This window comes from Malaya genurostris, chromosome 2 (assembly GCF_030247185.1).
Source record: "Malaya genurostris strain Urasoe2022 chromosome 2, Malgen_1.1, whole genome shotgun sequence".
In the NCBI taxonomy this organism is placed as follows: Eukaryota; Metazoa; Arthropoda; class Insecta; order Diptera; family Culicidae; genus Malaya; species Malaya genurostris.
The window spans coordinates 345,769,884-345,787,361 of NC_080571.1; the positions used below are offsets into that span (position 1 = coordinate 345,769,884).

A 17,478-nucleotide genomic window follows, 5' to 3' on the forward strand; every position below is an offset into this window, starting at 1 on the left:
GCTACTTTGGATGTGATGAAACACAACTCAGAAGCAACCCGATAGTGATTGAAATGTTAAGCACCTCAAACAAGTCCCTATGCAAAATACAAGCTAAATCGGATATGGGTAAGAGGTGCCGTCCTGCGGTTAAAAGGTTGAAAATTCTCGATCTTGAGAAATCACAACCGAAGACAAACACGAGAAAACGTCCTGAGTGCAAATGAGAGTTTCGCTTTGTTTACTTTCTCTTTCAATTATTACGGTCCTATAGGTAATCCCTCTCTCTAACTCCATCAACTTTCGATCTGTAGTTAAGAAATTGTTGGAAAATACAGGAATATGCAATAATTGAAAGAGTAAGTAAACAAAGAGAAACTGTCATTTGCACTTGGGACCTTTTCTAATTTACATCGAGAATAGTACAATTTCCGATATCGAAAATATTTGAGCTTTCCAAAATCGGAATTTTTTTTTGATGCCAAATGTCTGAATCATCGAGATATATCGGCATCCTGAAAAAAAAAAATTTAAAAAAAAATTCAACTCTGGAAGCTTACCGAAATCGATTTTTTTTATGTCGAATGTTTCAGGATTGCATAAATTTTTTTCGAAATAACACCAGATCTTCACTATAGCGATTTTTTTAGACCAAAATTTTTAAAACTTTGACCGCAGGGCAGCACCCCTTACCCATATCCGATTTAGCTTAAATTTTGCACAGAGACTTTTTTTGAGGTGTTTAACCTTTTTACCTTAAAATATTGACACCCTAATGTTTAGACTGTGCACTGCCAGTGTTGTTCCAATTTCCATCCAAACTCATTGTTTTTGCATTCGGCTACTAAAGCTCGCTTCAGATAGAATTGGAACAAAGACAATTGCCTGTATTTCAGTTTATTATTATTGAATTCAAGATCTTTTTTCATACAAATGTAGCGTTTTCTTCATACTTTTAAGAAAAAATACGGATAAAATTATTCGTTACGTTTTCGAAGGAATTCTCGAATTTTTCCTGTAACACGGCTCATCAGGCGGCGCACACCTTCTTCGTCCATTGTTTTAGCTATCTTATTCCACCAGGCCGTCCTCTGATTGATGTCTTTGACAACCTTTCCCTTTGCCTTGAGTCTCCTCTTCATGATTGCCCAGTATTTCTCAATAGGGCGGAACTGGGGGCAGTTGGGTGGGTTAAGGTTTTTCGGAACAAACTGGACCCCTTTTTCTGCATACCATTCTTAAACGACTTTGCTGTAATGACAGCTTGCCAAATCTGGCCAAAACATTACGGGATGGTCGTGGGATCGAATGAACGGCAAAATTCGTTTTTGGAGACACCCTTTTTGGTATAGTTCCGATGTCATTGTCTTATTTGTAATGAAAACTTTCGTTGTTTTTTTTTGCCACAACTGCAAATGCTCTGCCAAATCATAAATTTTCTAGCGATTTGCGGAATGTCAAAAATCATACGTAAAACTGACAAAATTCCCGACGCGTGGGCGAAAAGAACTTCATAATCCGTGCACCAGGAGCGCCACAATATGAGCAAAATTTTGTTCCAATTCTAAATGAAGCAAGCTTTAGCTCCGAGTTTTGAAACATCACAATAGAAATAAATTCAAGATGCACTAGACGAGACTAGAAAAAAAACTGGCAAAACTGAACTTAGTTATGGCAACGTTACGTCCAACCAACTAAAAATTAATAAATCGGTTAGCTAAACTGTCAGTCATAAACATTCAAAACTGCAAAGAAACACAATTTGAGAGAAGATTTCATAGAATACCCAATAGCTATTCAGGCTTCCAATAAGTTCGTGCCGTTGTTTTTGAAATTTTACACTTTGAAAAAAATGGGTACAAATTCAATATTTAAACAGGATGGCAAGTGAATTAGCGATTTCAATTTTCCGGTTTTTCCCGGATTCCCGGAGCGCGAAAAAAAAATCCCGGTTTTTAGAACAGGCCCAATTAGCCTATGTTCAGCTTTTTTACCTTTTTTTATATAAATAAAAAATAGGTATAGAATTCGCTCAAACTTTCGAAAAATTTTCCGAGGGCCGAATGTCATATACCAATCGATTCAGCTCGACGAACTGAGCAAATGTCTGTGTGTGTGTTGTCAACTAAGAGGTCGAGATCTCAGAGATGGCTGGACCGATTTTGATCAAACTAGTCGCAAATGAAAGGTCTCCGTCATCCAAAACCGTCACCCAAAACGCTATTAAATGGTTTTGAGGTCGGATGTTTACTTTTTGAGTTATACGAAGTTTTATGTCAAAATTTTCACAATTGACCTTGAAAACAGAATATGTTTTTATACTTAGATTCCGCACGGTAATACCTATCCAACAAGCCATAGATTGTTAAAATCCGTCCATTTTTAACGGAGATATCAATATTTTTGTGTAAGCGACTTTTTCCCCTATTCCAGCAGTAGATGTTTTGAGCGCTGTATGACAAAGCAATGCTTGGGAGCAACGGAAAACACGATTTTTTATACTGTGACATACAATTGTTTCTAAGTACCAAAAAGATTGTGTACAGCATCCTTTTTCATGACAATTTGCCTTGGATCGATTTTAGCACGGTTCGTTTTCGGCAACATAATCGTTCGAATATGGCATTTATAAACCAGATGATATCAGCATTTTCGAGTTGAAAGTAATTCCATAATTATTTTGATTTAAACTACTTACAATAATTAATTCTGGAACAACATAACTCCCATATACCATTCGACTCAGTTCGTCGAGATCAGCAAATGCATGTGTTACAAATAATTTCACTAAATTTTCTCGGAAATGGTTAAACCGTTTCCTACAAACTCAGATTCATATGAAAAGTAATATACTCCCAAATAAGGTTCCAGAATTACGTTTGGATCCGACTACTGATTACGGAACCACAGGATGATAGGTGAAACGAAATTAAAATAATGCAATTAATTTTTCTCGTAGATGGCTGAACCGATCTAAGATTCAAATGAAATCTAAGAATCATCTATGATTCAAATGAGAGGTCTTAAAATCCTATAAAACCTCTTACTTTTTAGTCAGATCCGACTTCTGGTTCAGAAAATGCAGGGTGATTAGTATAAAAATGTCCATTTCACATAAATTAATCAGGTTTATCGGGTTTGCAGATTTAGATAGTCGATTACCAAATAAATTTATTTCAGTTTAAGCGGTATTCAGTTTTCGATTCGGAATGTACCCCCTAATTTTAATTCGCACTACAATTTCTTAAAGATCTCTACACACTCCTCAGGTGAATTTAACTGATTTCGGCTACACCGATTTTAGAATTCCGGTTCCAGTATCGAATCGTTTCGCGAAGCTCAGTTATTTTCTCAAAAAAGCCCAAATCGAACTTCAAAAACAAAAATTACAGGACTTAAGGTCCCATACAAAATTGGTGAATTTTATCCGATTCTGGAATTACAGATGATGAGTTTTTAAAAGTCATACCGATATAGAAGATGTAAATTGTTTGGCGTAATAATTTATGGCCATTCGAATCATTTTGGGCTATGCTAGTTCCTGAATACCGGCTCTGTAAATACCATAAAGAATGACGAAAAACTCTATAGTGGAACTTACTTCGACATCTTATGGAAAGTTCAATCGATTGTCACACGTTAGGATTGAAATTCGATACGAGTTGCAGTTTCGGCATTACAGGGTAATGAGTGATTAAAATCTCAATTTGCCGTTTAAAACGACGATAATTAAAATAATGTCATGAGAACTAAAACACCTAAGAATCCATGCAAAACACACATGTGGATTGATAAAAAAAGGTATCATCTCACTGCTAGGTGGATTAATCACGTTTTTCTTTAAATATTTCTCTCATTCAAGCTTTGAGTAGAAATCCCATGTCCAAAAGAACATCGAGAGTTGAGAAATTAAGTATTTTTCGGGTATCTTCTTGGAACTACGTTTAGAAATCTCATCCACAGTTTGTCCAAACGTTCATCTTATGAACTGACAGTATCACCCAGCACAATGTATTCCATCTTTATTTTGTCTTTTACTTCGCCAGTAACTTCGATGTAACAGTAGGATTAAAACAAGAAACATATCTGGCCTTGCATTTCACTAAGAAATGAAGCATAAAAATTCTGCAATTTTCTTGAAAAATCAACACATTTTATTTAGACTTCCTGCTTTCTCCAATAATGCTCTTAAGCGCAGCTTCCACGTCAAATTCGATTATTGGTGGTGTTTTGTAGTTTACCAGCAATATCATCAGGCATTTTAAAGCCTAATGATGAAAAATTAAATTTAGACTTACAATAAAAATTAAAATAATTATATTTCCAACTAATCAATCATTTAAGTCTATTCTTAAAACTAATTCAAATTAGGAGTGTATTCTAGACATGGGCAAAATTGTTCATTTCCAAGATTTGTTGAAAACTTAATAGTTGTACCGAAAGAATACGTTCTATTGAACCGTTTTTTCGTTTTTTTTTAACTTTTTATGTTTCTTCAAAAATAATATGAGAGCTACAAATCATATTTTGTAGTAAACAGATTCAATAATAGAGAGGGCTTTTGATATGTGTTCTACCAATAATTTCTCTATTGTATACATTTTCAAAGTTCGCGAACTTCTACCAGATTCCTCAAACCAGCAAACGTTTCGAGAAACGCAACTTATTTGTATACATACTCAAAGAATTCGATTAATTTCATTTCTATTGAGAACAACAAAGACCTATCAGTCTTAAATAATGAACTTCGGTTCATTCACTCTTCGAAGAGAACTAGTTCTTTTGGACCGTTCGCGTGCTGACCATCTCTAGTGTATTCCAATACTATTTTAGCCTAGTATGGTCTAGAAAAAAGTATAAGGTTAAAAATGTGTTACGTACAACTCCACTGGGCCGTTCAACGTTACCAACCGATAACACTTCATCTGGCAACACTCGATACGTGGAAGACAATCTGTCAAATAACAACGGAGAAGACGAAGAAAAAGTAGGTCGAGAAGAAGAGTTGATGTTGAAGTGAAAGGTGGTTTCTTTGAAAGTGAGTTGAATTTTATTAATTATATTGATTTCTCAAAGCATATAGTGCGTAGGAGATTTAAAAACTTGAATTCGTAAGTAAGGAACTGAAATGTAGAAATTACAATAACATCTAAAACTTAGCCTAATATCACAGATACTCATCACAGCGAGATTGCACTTAACCTAGTATCACAGATAAGTCGCATTTGTTGAAGAATTATATTGCTATCGAATACTGTAAAATAGAACTGAATTCCAATCTTTAGGAGGTTGCAAGATAGGACACCAATTAATGTAAGCAAACAGATAAATTGAATTTGAACGTTTAAGTAATAATATTTTTGCAGCTTTGATATGCTATCACCTGATCCAAAGAGTGTTCTTTCACGTTCCGAACAAAATGAATGAACCAAGGAACAACTCTCCTCACGTAAAACCGAATCCTTCTAACAACATAAACGATATTCTTTCAAAATTGGATTTTAGCGAGACAGAACAAAATCCTTTTAGAATTCTTTAAAATGTACGCTTGTCACTTTGGAAAAACCAATCTATGCCTCTATTGACTGAGATGATCTAAATTTGATTATCCTATCATCGACAATCTTCGACTGCTTCTTCGTCGAAATCAATATCCTCATCATAGCTGATAACATTCGAAAAAAAAAATTAAACATAGATTCACTGAACAAATCAAACCATCTTCTAAACCTAACCTTCTAAGGTTCTTACAAACTCTGAAAAACCAGTTTCAGCTATCAAAGAAGAAAATACGATGGATACGATGAAAGTCGACAGCTTTGTCGATTTTTTGAATCCTATTGAAATCAATACCAAAATTACAACACAAGTTTTGTCACAATTTGACATTACTGAGACAAATTTTGATGAAATTAGGGGAATCATTGGCTGGTACTTAAAAACAGGAAGGCTCCTAAAAGATGATTTGAAAATTTATTAAACATGTTACCTTCACCATTATGCATCTTTATTCTTAAATTTGAAGACAAGCACTAGAAAAGGTCCTAAGTGCCAATGACAGTTTCTCTTTCTTTACTCTCTCTTTCGATCATTACGATCTTATCGGCAATCATTCTATCTTACACTTTGCATAGAGCAGGGGTTCCCAAAATGGTCGATATATACCACTTTGGGGTCGATATCCTTTTTGCGGGGGTCGACGTAAACGAAAACTGACTATGGGGGTCGACAAGGTATAGAAATCGACCCCCTATTGTTTGATATAGGTTGTTATTGAAATATTTACGCTAGAAAAGTTGTGTTTATTTGACCATCCGCAGAAATTCGGAAGTATTTTTCATCAATATTAAAAAAGCAGTAAATTGAATTTTCAAAGGAATTTGTTGATTGTGGGGTCTAAGGCCTAAGTTAATTTTGGTAAAGGAGTCCATGACTCAAAATAGTTTGGGAACCCCTGGCATAGAATAACGATTGAAACCATCAACTTTCGATCTGCTGTTAAAAAAATGCTGGAAAATACAGGAATATGCCGCAATAATTGATAGAGAAAATAAACAAAGAGAAACTGTCATTTTGGGACCTTTTTTAATATTTATCGAATTTTAGTATAAATCCAACAGAAGCATCCAAATTATCCTTATTTTTCATTATGAGCATTCATTGTACTATTATTGATGGCAACTAAGAAAGCTCTAATAGATTTGAAATTGCTATCAAACCCTTACAAGTTCAAACACAAAATTGAGTATTACCTCCAACTTTTAATTTGTTGTATCACCGCTGAATGATGCTGAAAATCGTTACTAAGATTAGTGCTAGTAATTTTTTTCCTGAAATTGCACTAAAATTCCCAACTTTTTCCCGGTGAAACTAAATTCCCGGTTTCCCCGATTTTTGTTTGAAGTATTGTCCATCACTAGCCACTACTCTTTTTTCTATTTTTCAGGCAATTTACGGGTATCGTTAATGAAAAATTCGACCTGTTTAGGACTTCTCGTTTAAGCGATTCTAACTATGATTTACCGGTTGTGCAAGATATGGGCGAACAATATCATTTTGCAAAATTATTTTGTAGTGTCTATCGGTGCATTGTGATCGTTTTACGTCCACATCATCGGTATACCTCCACCGTGATCTTTTGGCTCGGTTGCAGCAGCTCATAATACACTATAGCCAACTGGTTTCACCATATACAGAGTATAAACTTCAAGCCATGAATGTTCTGAACGGCCGTCGATGATGATGCATGATCGGGTTATCCAATTCGATGCAAAAAAAAACTTTTTTCCTTGTGCCCTTGAAGCAGTTGTTCGACGCTTCAACTCATACGGCGCTCGATTGCCTACCTTTCGGAACATTTCCATTATTCTTTAAACGTCGGCAAATGGCGGACTGAGTAACTCCGAGTGATTTTGCAAGCTCCTCTTGCGCTTGCGACGGGTCTTGATCGATCAATTCCTTTTATTCTTCATCTTCAAACGTTCGTTCTTCGTCTTCCAATTCAAAATTGCCACTTTTGAATCGTGCAAACCACTTCCGATACGCTTGCTCAACGGCATCATGCTCACCTTACACTTCTACCAAAAAACGAAACATTCATCTACCAATCATTTTTCAATAATTGCATTATTCCCTCATTGACACACAACTTTGTACAATTGAAATATCCAAAATTGTTGAACTCAATATATCGGATAAGTCATGCCGTCGTTTTTCTGGGATTGTGATAGCATACACTGAGGTTTTTTTTACGCGGAGGATACGTACCGCGTATAAAAAAAACGCGCATAAAAATACCGCGTAACCTCAGAAATCCACATTAAAAAACCGCAAAATTAAAAAAAAACTTTTTTGATGCCAAATGTCTTAGAAAAACTTAAAACGTCCATATCTGTAATAATCACGAAAAAAATTTTAAAAATTCAACCTCGGGACTGGAAATCGAACATTTGTTTTTGATGCTAAATGTCTTAGAAATACATGAAAATCGAGGTATGAGGCGCTGGTCTCCCAAGCTAGTTGTCACAGGTTCGAACCGGGGCGGTGGAAGGAGTCTTAGTGTCAATAGGGTTGTGATCATGGTCATACATTGATTCTTCGCTCTGGAATCAGTTGAAACCATAGTCAGTTCTAGCATAACCAATCCGAAGGGAATTATAGGATCGAGGATAATGGCAAAGAATATCGAACTGTAACAATTGAAAGACTTTGAAGCAATCAATTCGTGAATGCAACAGATCTGCTACAAAAGATAACTTGCAAATATTACTTGCGAACGGGGAGAGTAAATCGAGGTCAATTAGTGCGCAACAGTCTTAGTAAGTTAGGAGAATCGGATGGTATCTACAAGAAACAGAAGAAATTTTCGTTGAATATTGTCAACGAGATGAGTGTCGTTTTTTGTAATAAGGTGACCAAATAACTGAAGCAAATTTTAGAATAGAACACAAAAAAGTACGGGTGTTTAATGTCAGATACATAACTGGATGTCGTGAATACGAATAAAGCTGACACGATTTCTTCATACTTTCGAATTCGAATTGATAGCTGATCGATTGTTCGGAACATTTCTCTCGAACGATTTTCGCACAGCGAAAAGTGCACGAAGCAAATCAAATTATTTTGGATTTTCACTAAACTGATGATTTTTACCTTCGATTTACGAAGAAGTAATCTTAATAGTTCTTTAGAGAACATTTAGAGCCATTAGAACGGCCGATTTTATATAATGTTGTTCACTGTTCGTTTTCTTTTTCTCCAATGCAAACGACCAGCAGCTCTGTTGTATGATGCAATTGCTCTTGTTTGAGTTGAAACTTGCTTTGCGTACAACCCGCAAGACACCCGCTCGCAGTGCCAAATGATGCCAAACTGGTTTAATGCGTCTTCTCGACTTGACGACCGGAAGGCAACTGAGCACTACGTCTTGAATGCGTTTTCTCGCCCCGACGTCTGCTTCCATCCAACGCACAAGAAGAAATGATCAATTTTCGACCACGGTTCCTCTTTTATAAGTTGAAGATATGAGCCTGACTACCTCAAAATCGTCGTCCTTGCGCGAAAAACCCAAGCGAAAGTAAAGAGTTTTCCACGTTGTTTTTGAAATTTTGAGAAAACTTAATTTTTGAGTTGTTTGTGGTTATCTCACACTGTTCAAAATATTATCCTAAATTCCTCATCATATTTTTGATGAAACAGTGAAAGAATTATGTTGCTGCCATTAATAAAAGTCGATATATTCACGATTGAGTTCTGCCCATTCTTCCATATGGCTAATTTTGAAAAGGTGCCCCATAGTAAAGTAAGTCGTATTCACGATTAAATTAATCCTATAATTCAGGAGGCTTCGGAGGTGGTAAATTTCATGTGCTTCCTCACGACACACAGATCTTTCAAACCTTTCTTCTGGTGTGTTAGACAAAACAGAACGGTACGGTTATACGCTTAATTACTTGCTAATAAGGGTCGTGAAAAAGCGTTACGATTTCAGGTACAATTTTAAAAATAAATCTGCGACAGATCTGTAAACATGGCACAAGCAGAAACAACGCAAAGAGAGTAAAACTGCATTCGAATACCTGTAATTGAGCGGCCCTTTTTAGGGTGAATAAATCGATCTTCAGAAATTGATAACGATGGATTTTTTTACATTGGCAATAAGCACCATTTTACACCAAAGTTAACATGAGTAAACTCGTACAATACATAATAAATGACCTAATACGAGAACAAACTTCATCGACACATTTTTGTTGAGATGATCCACGTCGAAACATGCGAAAAAAATCCTTCTCTTGAAAATTCCATTTTTAAGTCAAATTGATTTTTTTAACTCGCTGTAAACAACACAAATAGCTCTTGTACATCAAAACGTTCTGAGTAGGTTTATATTAAAACATGTCAACCCTTATTTTGATGTTGCCAGATTTTAGCTACTGACACTAATGTAGCCAGTTAAGTAGCGGCCTACGTAGTTTGTCAGAAGGTTTTTTGTTATAATAAGAAGTTTTATTCTAATTCTAATTTATAAGATAAGGTCTCCAGATTTTTAAGATGTATGGATGTAGGATGTAAATCCTGATATATTAATAATTGATAAAAGCGCGATGCTTTACCATACGAATTATGAACTGTAATGAGCAGTAAAAATACTGACATTGAAAAACTACCATCAGTGTTATCACTGTCAGGTGATAATCAACAGAGATCCTTCAAGAGGTCTTCAACGTACACATCACTGAACGATGTTCCAGGAATAATTAACCTAGTAATCAAGAGCTCTCCTACTCATGATTCTTGAGCTAAACAACCAAAGTAAATACATCAATTACCGAAAAAAATTCGACGTTAGCATACACAATCAAAAAGCTTTGTGGATTTGAGCCAGTACAAAGTATAGCAAACGGTTAATAATCCTATGCAGATATGGGGACATATTGCAGCCGGGAATCATACTTCGAACATAATAACAGAAACAATATAAACACAAAGCCGTTGTGCCGTTGCTGTGAGATTAGCAAAACAAACTAGCAGGAATAAAAAAAAGACTTCCTAAACAATAAACTAGCAAAAAAAAGTGAAAATAAAGAGACTTAGGAACTTACCAGAGTGCATCGTGTTACGCGCGTTGCTCTGATAGGCGGCACAGTACGCTTCGATAACACGCAGTACCAGGGCATCCTCTTCGTAGGTGGGTGGTGCCTTCGTACCCGTTTGACTGAGCGATAAACTGTGATGAACACTGCCAGATCCGGTAATACCACTGCCGATACCAATGCCTCCTCCTCCACCACCACCACCACCTATCCCTCCGCCAGTGTTTAGAAGAGCCGGACGAAGAGGAGCAGCTGGGCGGAGATTGGTGATCCTCCAATTAGCTGCAATTTGAAGAAAAAAATATGGTTATAAAAAGGCTTTTCTTTCAACAGCATCAATCAAGCATTAACCTTTTTCCTTGATACCCTTTAGGTTTGGCACCGGTTGCGGGCTTTGTTCGCTGGCTTGGTTGGCGAAATTGGACAGCACTTGTTTGTGTGACTGCTGATGGTGCTGCACCTGGTTGTAGCTCAGGTGATGATTGAACGATTGGCTGCGTTTGTGTTGCGACATGTGCTGTGTGATGGAACTGCCTCGGGACGGATGGCTGCTGCCGGAAGTCGGTGGGGACATCTGTAAATAGGTACCGGGATCAGGTATGAAAGACCGAACGGATTAATGAACTGCCGAACATTTGCAATGGCACGATGTCAATCGTAAATCAACAGTCAACAGCTGCATGGAAAGCAACGCAAAAACGAGCGGAGTTTAGTTTTTGACTGAAAAGATGAACGGGTCAATCGTGGAATACCGTAGGATTAGATGCATGATTAAAGTCTAGCAAAAGAATAATTCCGTTGCTCCCTGGTTGTTGTTGTTGTTTTTTTTCTCAGACAATGTACAGCCATTAGCGGTGAGTGGTGACGAGTTTCAATGAAAATGACCGAATGGGGGGGTGGAGCCCAGGCAGTGCAATCTTATTAATGCGAAACCGAAGCACGAAACTAAAGGAAAATATTATGGTCACAATAACACAACGAGAAACAGAAAAACAAAAAAAAATGTTGAAAACGGTCACGCGATGCAAGCCACACGCCAGGCGGATTAATTGCTGCAAACGGCCAATATCAAGTCATAATTATTCACTGTTTTGGATAAAACGGAATGCAATATGTATAGACGATTTATGTTCACCCAACTTGTAGGACTAGTGTAAGCATCCTAGTTTTGAATTTTGTACTGAGTAAAAATTTCCGAAGTGGCCCCCCATTTTTCACGAGGTAACCGATTTTTCGCTAAGTGTTATTGTTTTGTAGTACTAGTGTCTACGAACATGTTCGCAAAATAGTTCGTCAATATTCGAAAGTTTTATACTATTTTTAGTTACATAAATATTTATATACCTTTTTCTTGTAATGCTTCCAAAAACTTATGTTTTTTTCCGAATGACACGAAAGTTTGCAAATAAATAAATATTTATTTTATAGCTAAAATAAATATTTATTTATTTGCAAACTTTCGTGAATGAACGAAATTTTTTTTAAAAATATTTAATTATTTCATAGTTTTTATTATTTTTTTTCTAAGAAATCGAAATTGAAGTACCTTCTTCACGCGATTTTTGTTACATTTAAATGTTAAACTGTTGCATATTTTATTAGCGCTTTTTGTGCTCGAATAGGGTTTTCAAAATTTTTGATTTTTTGTATGTGCGCTCCATGCAACGCGCACCGCGTGAGCGAGTCGGCATGGTGAGGTAGGGCTCGATAGGGTGCGACGTCGTCGATACGAACGAAGTGAAGGTTTGACCAGCATGCATAGAATATAATAACTTCAATAGTTATGTACATATATCAGGAAATTTATAAATCACATTTAAATTAACAAGTTTGAATCTATAATATTTTTTATTTTTTATTGTTTGAACAGATCATTTGCATCAAATTCGTCGTCGTCAGAAAAAATCTTACATTCTACTTTGCGTTCATCTATCGGTTTATAATGATGAAACGCGCGTGTATTTTGTCGTGAATACGACTTACTTTACTATGGGACGCCTTTACAAAATTTACCCTCTGAGAGAGTGATAAGTTTTTGATCGTGAATATCTTCTGTTGTATCTAATGAATCAACATAATTCCTACTACATACCATCGGAAATATGATCACAATTTAATGATAAAATTTTCATTTGTGTGACATAATCTCAAATAGTTCAAAATTAAAATTTTCTTAAATGTTTGGTATAAACTAGTATCAAAGAGTATTGCACCAACATTGAAGTTTTTCAATAGTACACAATTGAAAAACCTGTTTGATTCAACCAATGACAGCACCAGCCAATCAGAACGCGAGATGTCTGCATCTACACAAGAGCATAATTTTTCCTACCAATTGCTGAGCAACTGTTCCCGAAACAAGACACACGAGAGCAACATCGAGGACCTGTCGTCTCTATGTATCCCGTTCTGCGAACAGGAAAAGGAGATTTGGCAAAGGGGCTGTCCGTACACCGCTGTCAGTAGCAGGTATAAAATGAAATGTGATGTGAGAAATAGCGTCATTCAAGTTACATCAGCTACTCTGAATGTACGAGACACCGTCAGCACGATCGCACACACGAGAACCATCTCAGATCTAAGTGCAGATCTTGTTGATTGTGACAATTCAAGGCACTTTTTAGTGCCACAGATAATCATTAAGAGTTAATTAAACTTTCAATATTTCCTACCAAAAGATTCATCAAGATGGAAATTAAAATAATTTGCACCGTCACTAACACATTAAATTACAAACGGCAATGCGAAAGCGAAAGTGATGATGTTGAACACATCTTTATACTAGTATGGGGCCGTGTGAAAATAATCCATGCGAAACATACCGAAGATCGTCGATACATTTCAGACCAGGCCATTGCAATTGTCTCGTACTGAAATTTCGAGAAGAATCAAATATCTTCGAACTTCATAGCTTCAATAAAAATAAACTTCAAATTTGTCGTACCTAGCCTCCTATATTAGCAAATTAAAAAGAAATTGCTGCTAATCTGTACTTTAATGTAGGTGCATCGCTTCAAACTTTATTAGTGAAAAAGGGAAAAGCTTGCACAATTCATACAATCAATCAACTAACTGATATTCGGAAAAGTGATGCGAGCGTACCAGTTTTACCAGTATTCACGACATCCAGTTATGTCTCTGACATTACCCACCCGCTTTTTTTAATTGTCAATCGTGCAAAAGGCAAATTTTATATTTTTGAATGAATCCTTTGCCCAGTCGAACAGGTTTTGCGCAGTTGTGATTCGATTGGTAACGATTCGCTGCAAACGCTGCTTTATAAGCGTGTCTTTTAACGGTCCCACCTATTCCATCACAAGCTCCTTTCCCATGTGAGATTGTGAAGAAATTCCATTCTGCTTTGATTTTAAAATCTTGCTCGTGAAGTGCCAAGTTCACAAAATTGTACTGAACTATTGATTTACGGATATTTTTGGAGAAATTCAAGTAATATTTCGTATTTAATTTATGGGTATTTATCATCGACTGACATTTTGTTGTATTCAGAGACTACTTGTCCAAACCTGTCGCAGCTCACTTTGTTCCAGAGATACTCTTACTCTTACTCTATCAGTCGTAGACCACGCGGGTCTCTGCTGTATACAGGAGGCGTCTCCATTCAACTCGGTTCATGGCTGTTCGCCGCCAGCCTCGGTAGCTGCGAAGGGTCCGCATGTCGTCCTCAATTTGATCGATCCATCTTGCCCGTTGCGCGCCTCTCTTTCTAATACCGGTCGGATCATTATCGAGAATCATTTTAACCGGGTTGTTCTCCGACATTCTAACAACATGCCCGGCCCACCGTAACCGCCCGACCTTGGCCGTTTGGACGAGGGTTGGTCCTCCCAGCAACTGGTGCAGTTCATGGTTCATTCGCCTTCTCCACGTACCGTCTTCCATCCGCACTCCGCCAAAGATGGTTCGCAACACCTTCCGTTCAAAAACACCTAGTGCGCGTTGATCCTCCGCAATGGTCCAGGACTCGTGCCCGTAGAGGCTAACCGGTCTAATCAGCGTTTTGTAGATAGTTAACTTCGTACGACGGCGAATTTTGCTCGATCGAAGCGTCCTGCGCAGTCCAAAGTAAGCACGATTTCCTGACAATATGCGTCTCTGAATTTCTCTGCTGGTGTCATTATCGGCGGTCACCAGTGAGCTCAAGTACACGAGAACTCGCCGACCATTTCGATTTCATCACCACCAATCAGAACTCGTAATGGGTGGCTGACGTTATCTTCTCTCGAGCCCCTGCCTTTCACGTACTTTGTCTTTGACACATTGATGTCTAGTCCGATCCGTTTGGTCTCAGCTTTTAGTCCGATGTATGTATCTTCCATCTTCTCAAAGTTGCGTGCTATAATATCAATATCATCAGCGAAACCAGTAGCTGGATGGACTTTCTGAAAATCGTACCACTCGTGCCTATCCTCGCTCTTCACACCCTCCAAAGCAATGTTGAATAGCAGACACGAAAGGCCATCACCTTGCCGTAGCCCTCTGCGAGTTTCGAAGGGACTCGAGTTTATCCCCGATACTCGAACAACGCACATCACTCGATCCATCGTAGCCTTGACCAATCGTATCAGTTTGTCCGGGAATCCGTAGTTGTGCATGATTTTCCATAGCTGTTCTCGATCGATTGTGTCGTAGGCTGATTTGGAATCGATGAATAGGTGATGTGTGGGTACATTGTATTCGCGGCACTTTTGCAACACCTGGCGGATGGCGAAGACTTGGTCCGTGGTAGCGCGTTCGCCCATAAATCCTGCCTGATATTGTCCCACGAATTCGTTTGCAATCGGTGAAAGTCGACGGCATAAGATTTGGGAGAGTACCTTGTAGGCGGCGTTCAGCAGAGTTATCGCGCGGTAATTGCAGCAATCCAGCTTATCGCCCTTTTTGTAGATGGGACACACGATTCCTTCCATCCATTCCTTCGGTAAAATCTCGTCCTCCCAGATCTTGGTAACGACCCAGTGCAGTGCTTTCACTAGTGCATTACCACCGTGTTTTAGTAGCTCGCTTGGTAGTTGGTCAACGCCAGCAGCCTTATTATTTTTCAACCGGCTTACCACCTCCTCCACTTCTTGGAGGTCTGGGACCGGCAGTCTATCGTCCTCCGCACGCGTTCCCAAGTTCGTTACCGCGCCGCTACTTTCGTATTCCGCAACATCGCCATTGAGGTGCTCGTCGAAATACTGCCGCCACCTCTCGATCACCTCACAGTCGTTCGTGAGAAGATCCCCGTTGGTGTCCTTGCACATATCGGCCTGTGGCACATGGCCTCTGCGCGAACGGTTCACCTTCTCGTAGAACTTCCTTGTGTCATTAGCACGGAACAGCTGTTCCATCGCTTCGCGATCTCGGTCTTCATGTTGGCGCTTTTTTCTACGGGATACCGAGTTTAGTCTGTTCCGCGCCTGTCTGTATCGCTCCTCGTTTGCTCCGTTTTTCCGGTGTTGCAGCTAGCTCGCCCAAGCTGCATTCTTCTCGGCCTCTAACTGTTCACATTCGTCGTCGAATCAGTCGTTCCTTACGTTCGGAGCCGCCGTACCTAGCGTTGCTGATGCAGTGTTACCTATGGCAGAACGGATGTCTCTCCAGCCATCTTCAAGAGTAGCTGCACCAAGCTGCTCTTCCGTTGGTAGTGCCACTGCCAACTGTTGCGCGTAATCTTGGGCTACTCCAGCATCCCGGAACCGCGCGCGATGTTAAACCGCGACGTTCGGTTTTGACGTTGGGTAGCCACCGTCGAAAGTTTTGAGCGCATGCATACAGCAACCAAGTAGTGGTCCGATTCTATATTCGCACTACGGTCTGTGCGAACATTGTTGATGTTCCGTCGATCAAAACGTGGTCGATTTGGTTTTCGGTCTGTTGGATATCCTTGCGGGGAAAGAAGGTGCTTCTGACTACCATTCCTTGGGAGGCCGCAAAGTTGACACATCGTTGGCCGTTGTTATTCGATGCGGCATGCAGGCTGTTCGGCCCGATTACCGGTCGGTACATTGCCTTCCTTCCTACCTGGGCATTCATGTCATCGATGACAATTTTTACGTCTCTGCGTGGGCAGCCGTCATAGGCTTGTTCCAGCTGCACGTAGAACGCTTCTTTCTCGTCATCGGGTCTCCCTTCATGTGGGCAGAGCACGTTGATGATGCTGTAATTGAAAAAAACGGCCTTTAATTCTCAACTTACACATCCTAGCGTTGATCTCGGCTGCCACCCAATCACTCGCTGACGCATCTTGCCCAGCACTATAAAGCCAGTTCCCAGCTCGTTCGTTGTGCCACAGCTTTGGTAGAAGGTAGCCGCTCGATGTCCGCTTTTCCACACCTTCTGTCCCATCCAACAAAGCTCCTGCAGCGCTACGACGTCGAAGCTGCGAGGATTTAGTTCGTCGTATATTATCCTGTCGCAGCCTGAGAAGTTTCCAATCGTAGTCCTAATTTCGTCGCGTGGGTCTATGCCGATTGTTCCGGGTCGTATTCTCTCCTGTATTATGCGTAATAGATGTTTTACGGGCGGCTTATTAGGCCTACGCCAACCCCCTGTCTCGCCGGAGGATCATCGTGCTTGCTCTGCTCTAGCACTAGGACGATTCCAGAGATGCCAGGTACAAATTTCAAATATCTTCAGACTGGGTTGCAAAAGTCATTAAATAAATAAAAAACGTCGCGGTAATTTCAAAAGTCTGTAAATTTTGGCGAAAGTCTGCGAAAAACTCGATTTTCAAAAGTCTGCAACAAACAATGTCTGCAGCACTATATACGAAATGTTAAGATTTACAGACAAATCTGTAGACCTGGCATCTCTGCTTCGTTCGCATCGACGACGTCGCAGCCTACCGAGCCCTACCTCACCATGCCGACTCGCTCATGCGGTGCGCGTTGCATGGAACGCA

The 17,478-nt window shown here is 39.1% G+C and overlaps 1 protein-coding gene across 1 annotated transcript in view; it reads right to left on the reverse strand.

The window, feature by feature from the left end:
* LOC131429378 (uncharacterized) overlaps nt 1-17,478 on the reverse strand; it is a 71,271-nt gene that overhangs the window by 21,538 nt on the left and 32,255 nt on the right. The window contains exons 8-9 of the mRNA XM_058593456.1: nt 10,926-11,148; nt 10,584-10,856 (exon numbers count right to left, since the gene is read on the reverse strand). Coding sequence (XP_058449439.1) covers nt 10,584-10,856; nt 10,926-11,148 — 496 coding nt within the window. The remainder of the gene's footprint in view (nt 1-10,583; nt 10,857-10,925; nt 11,149-17,478) is intronic.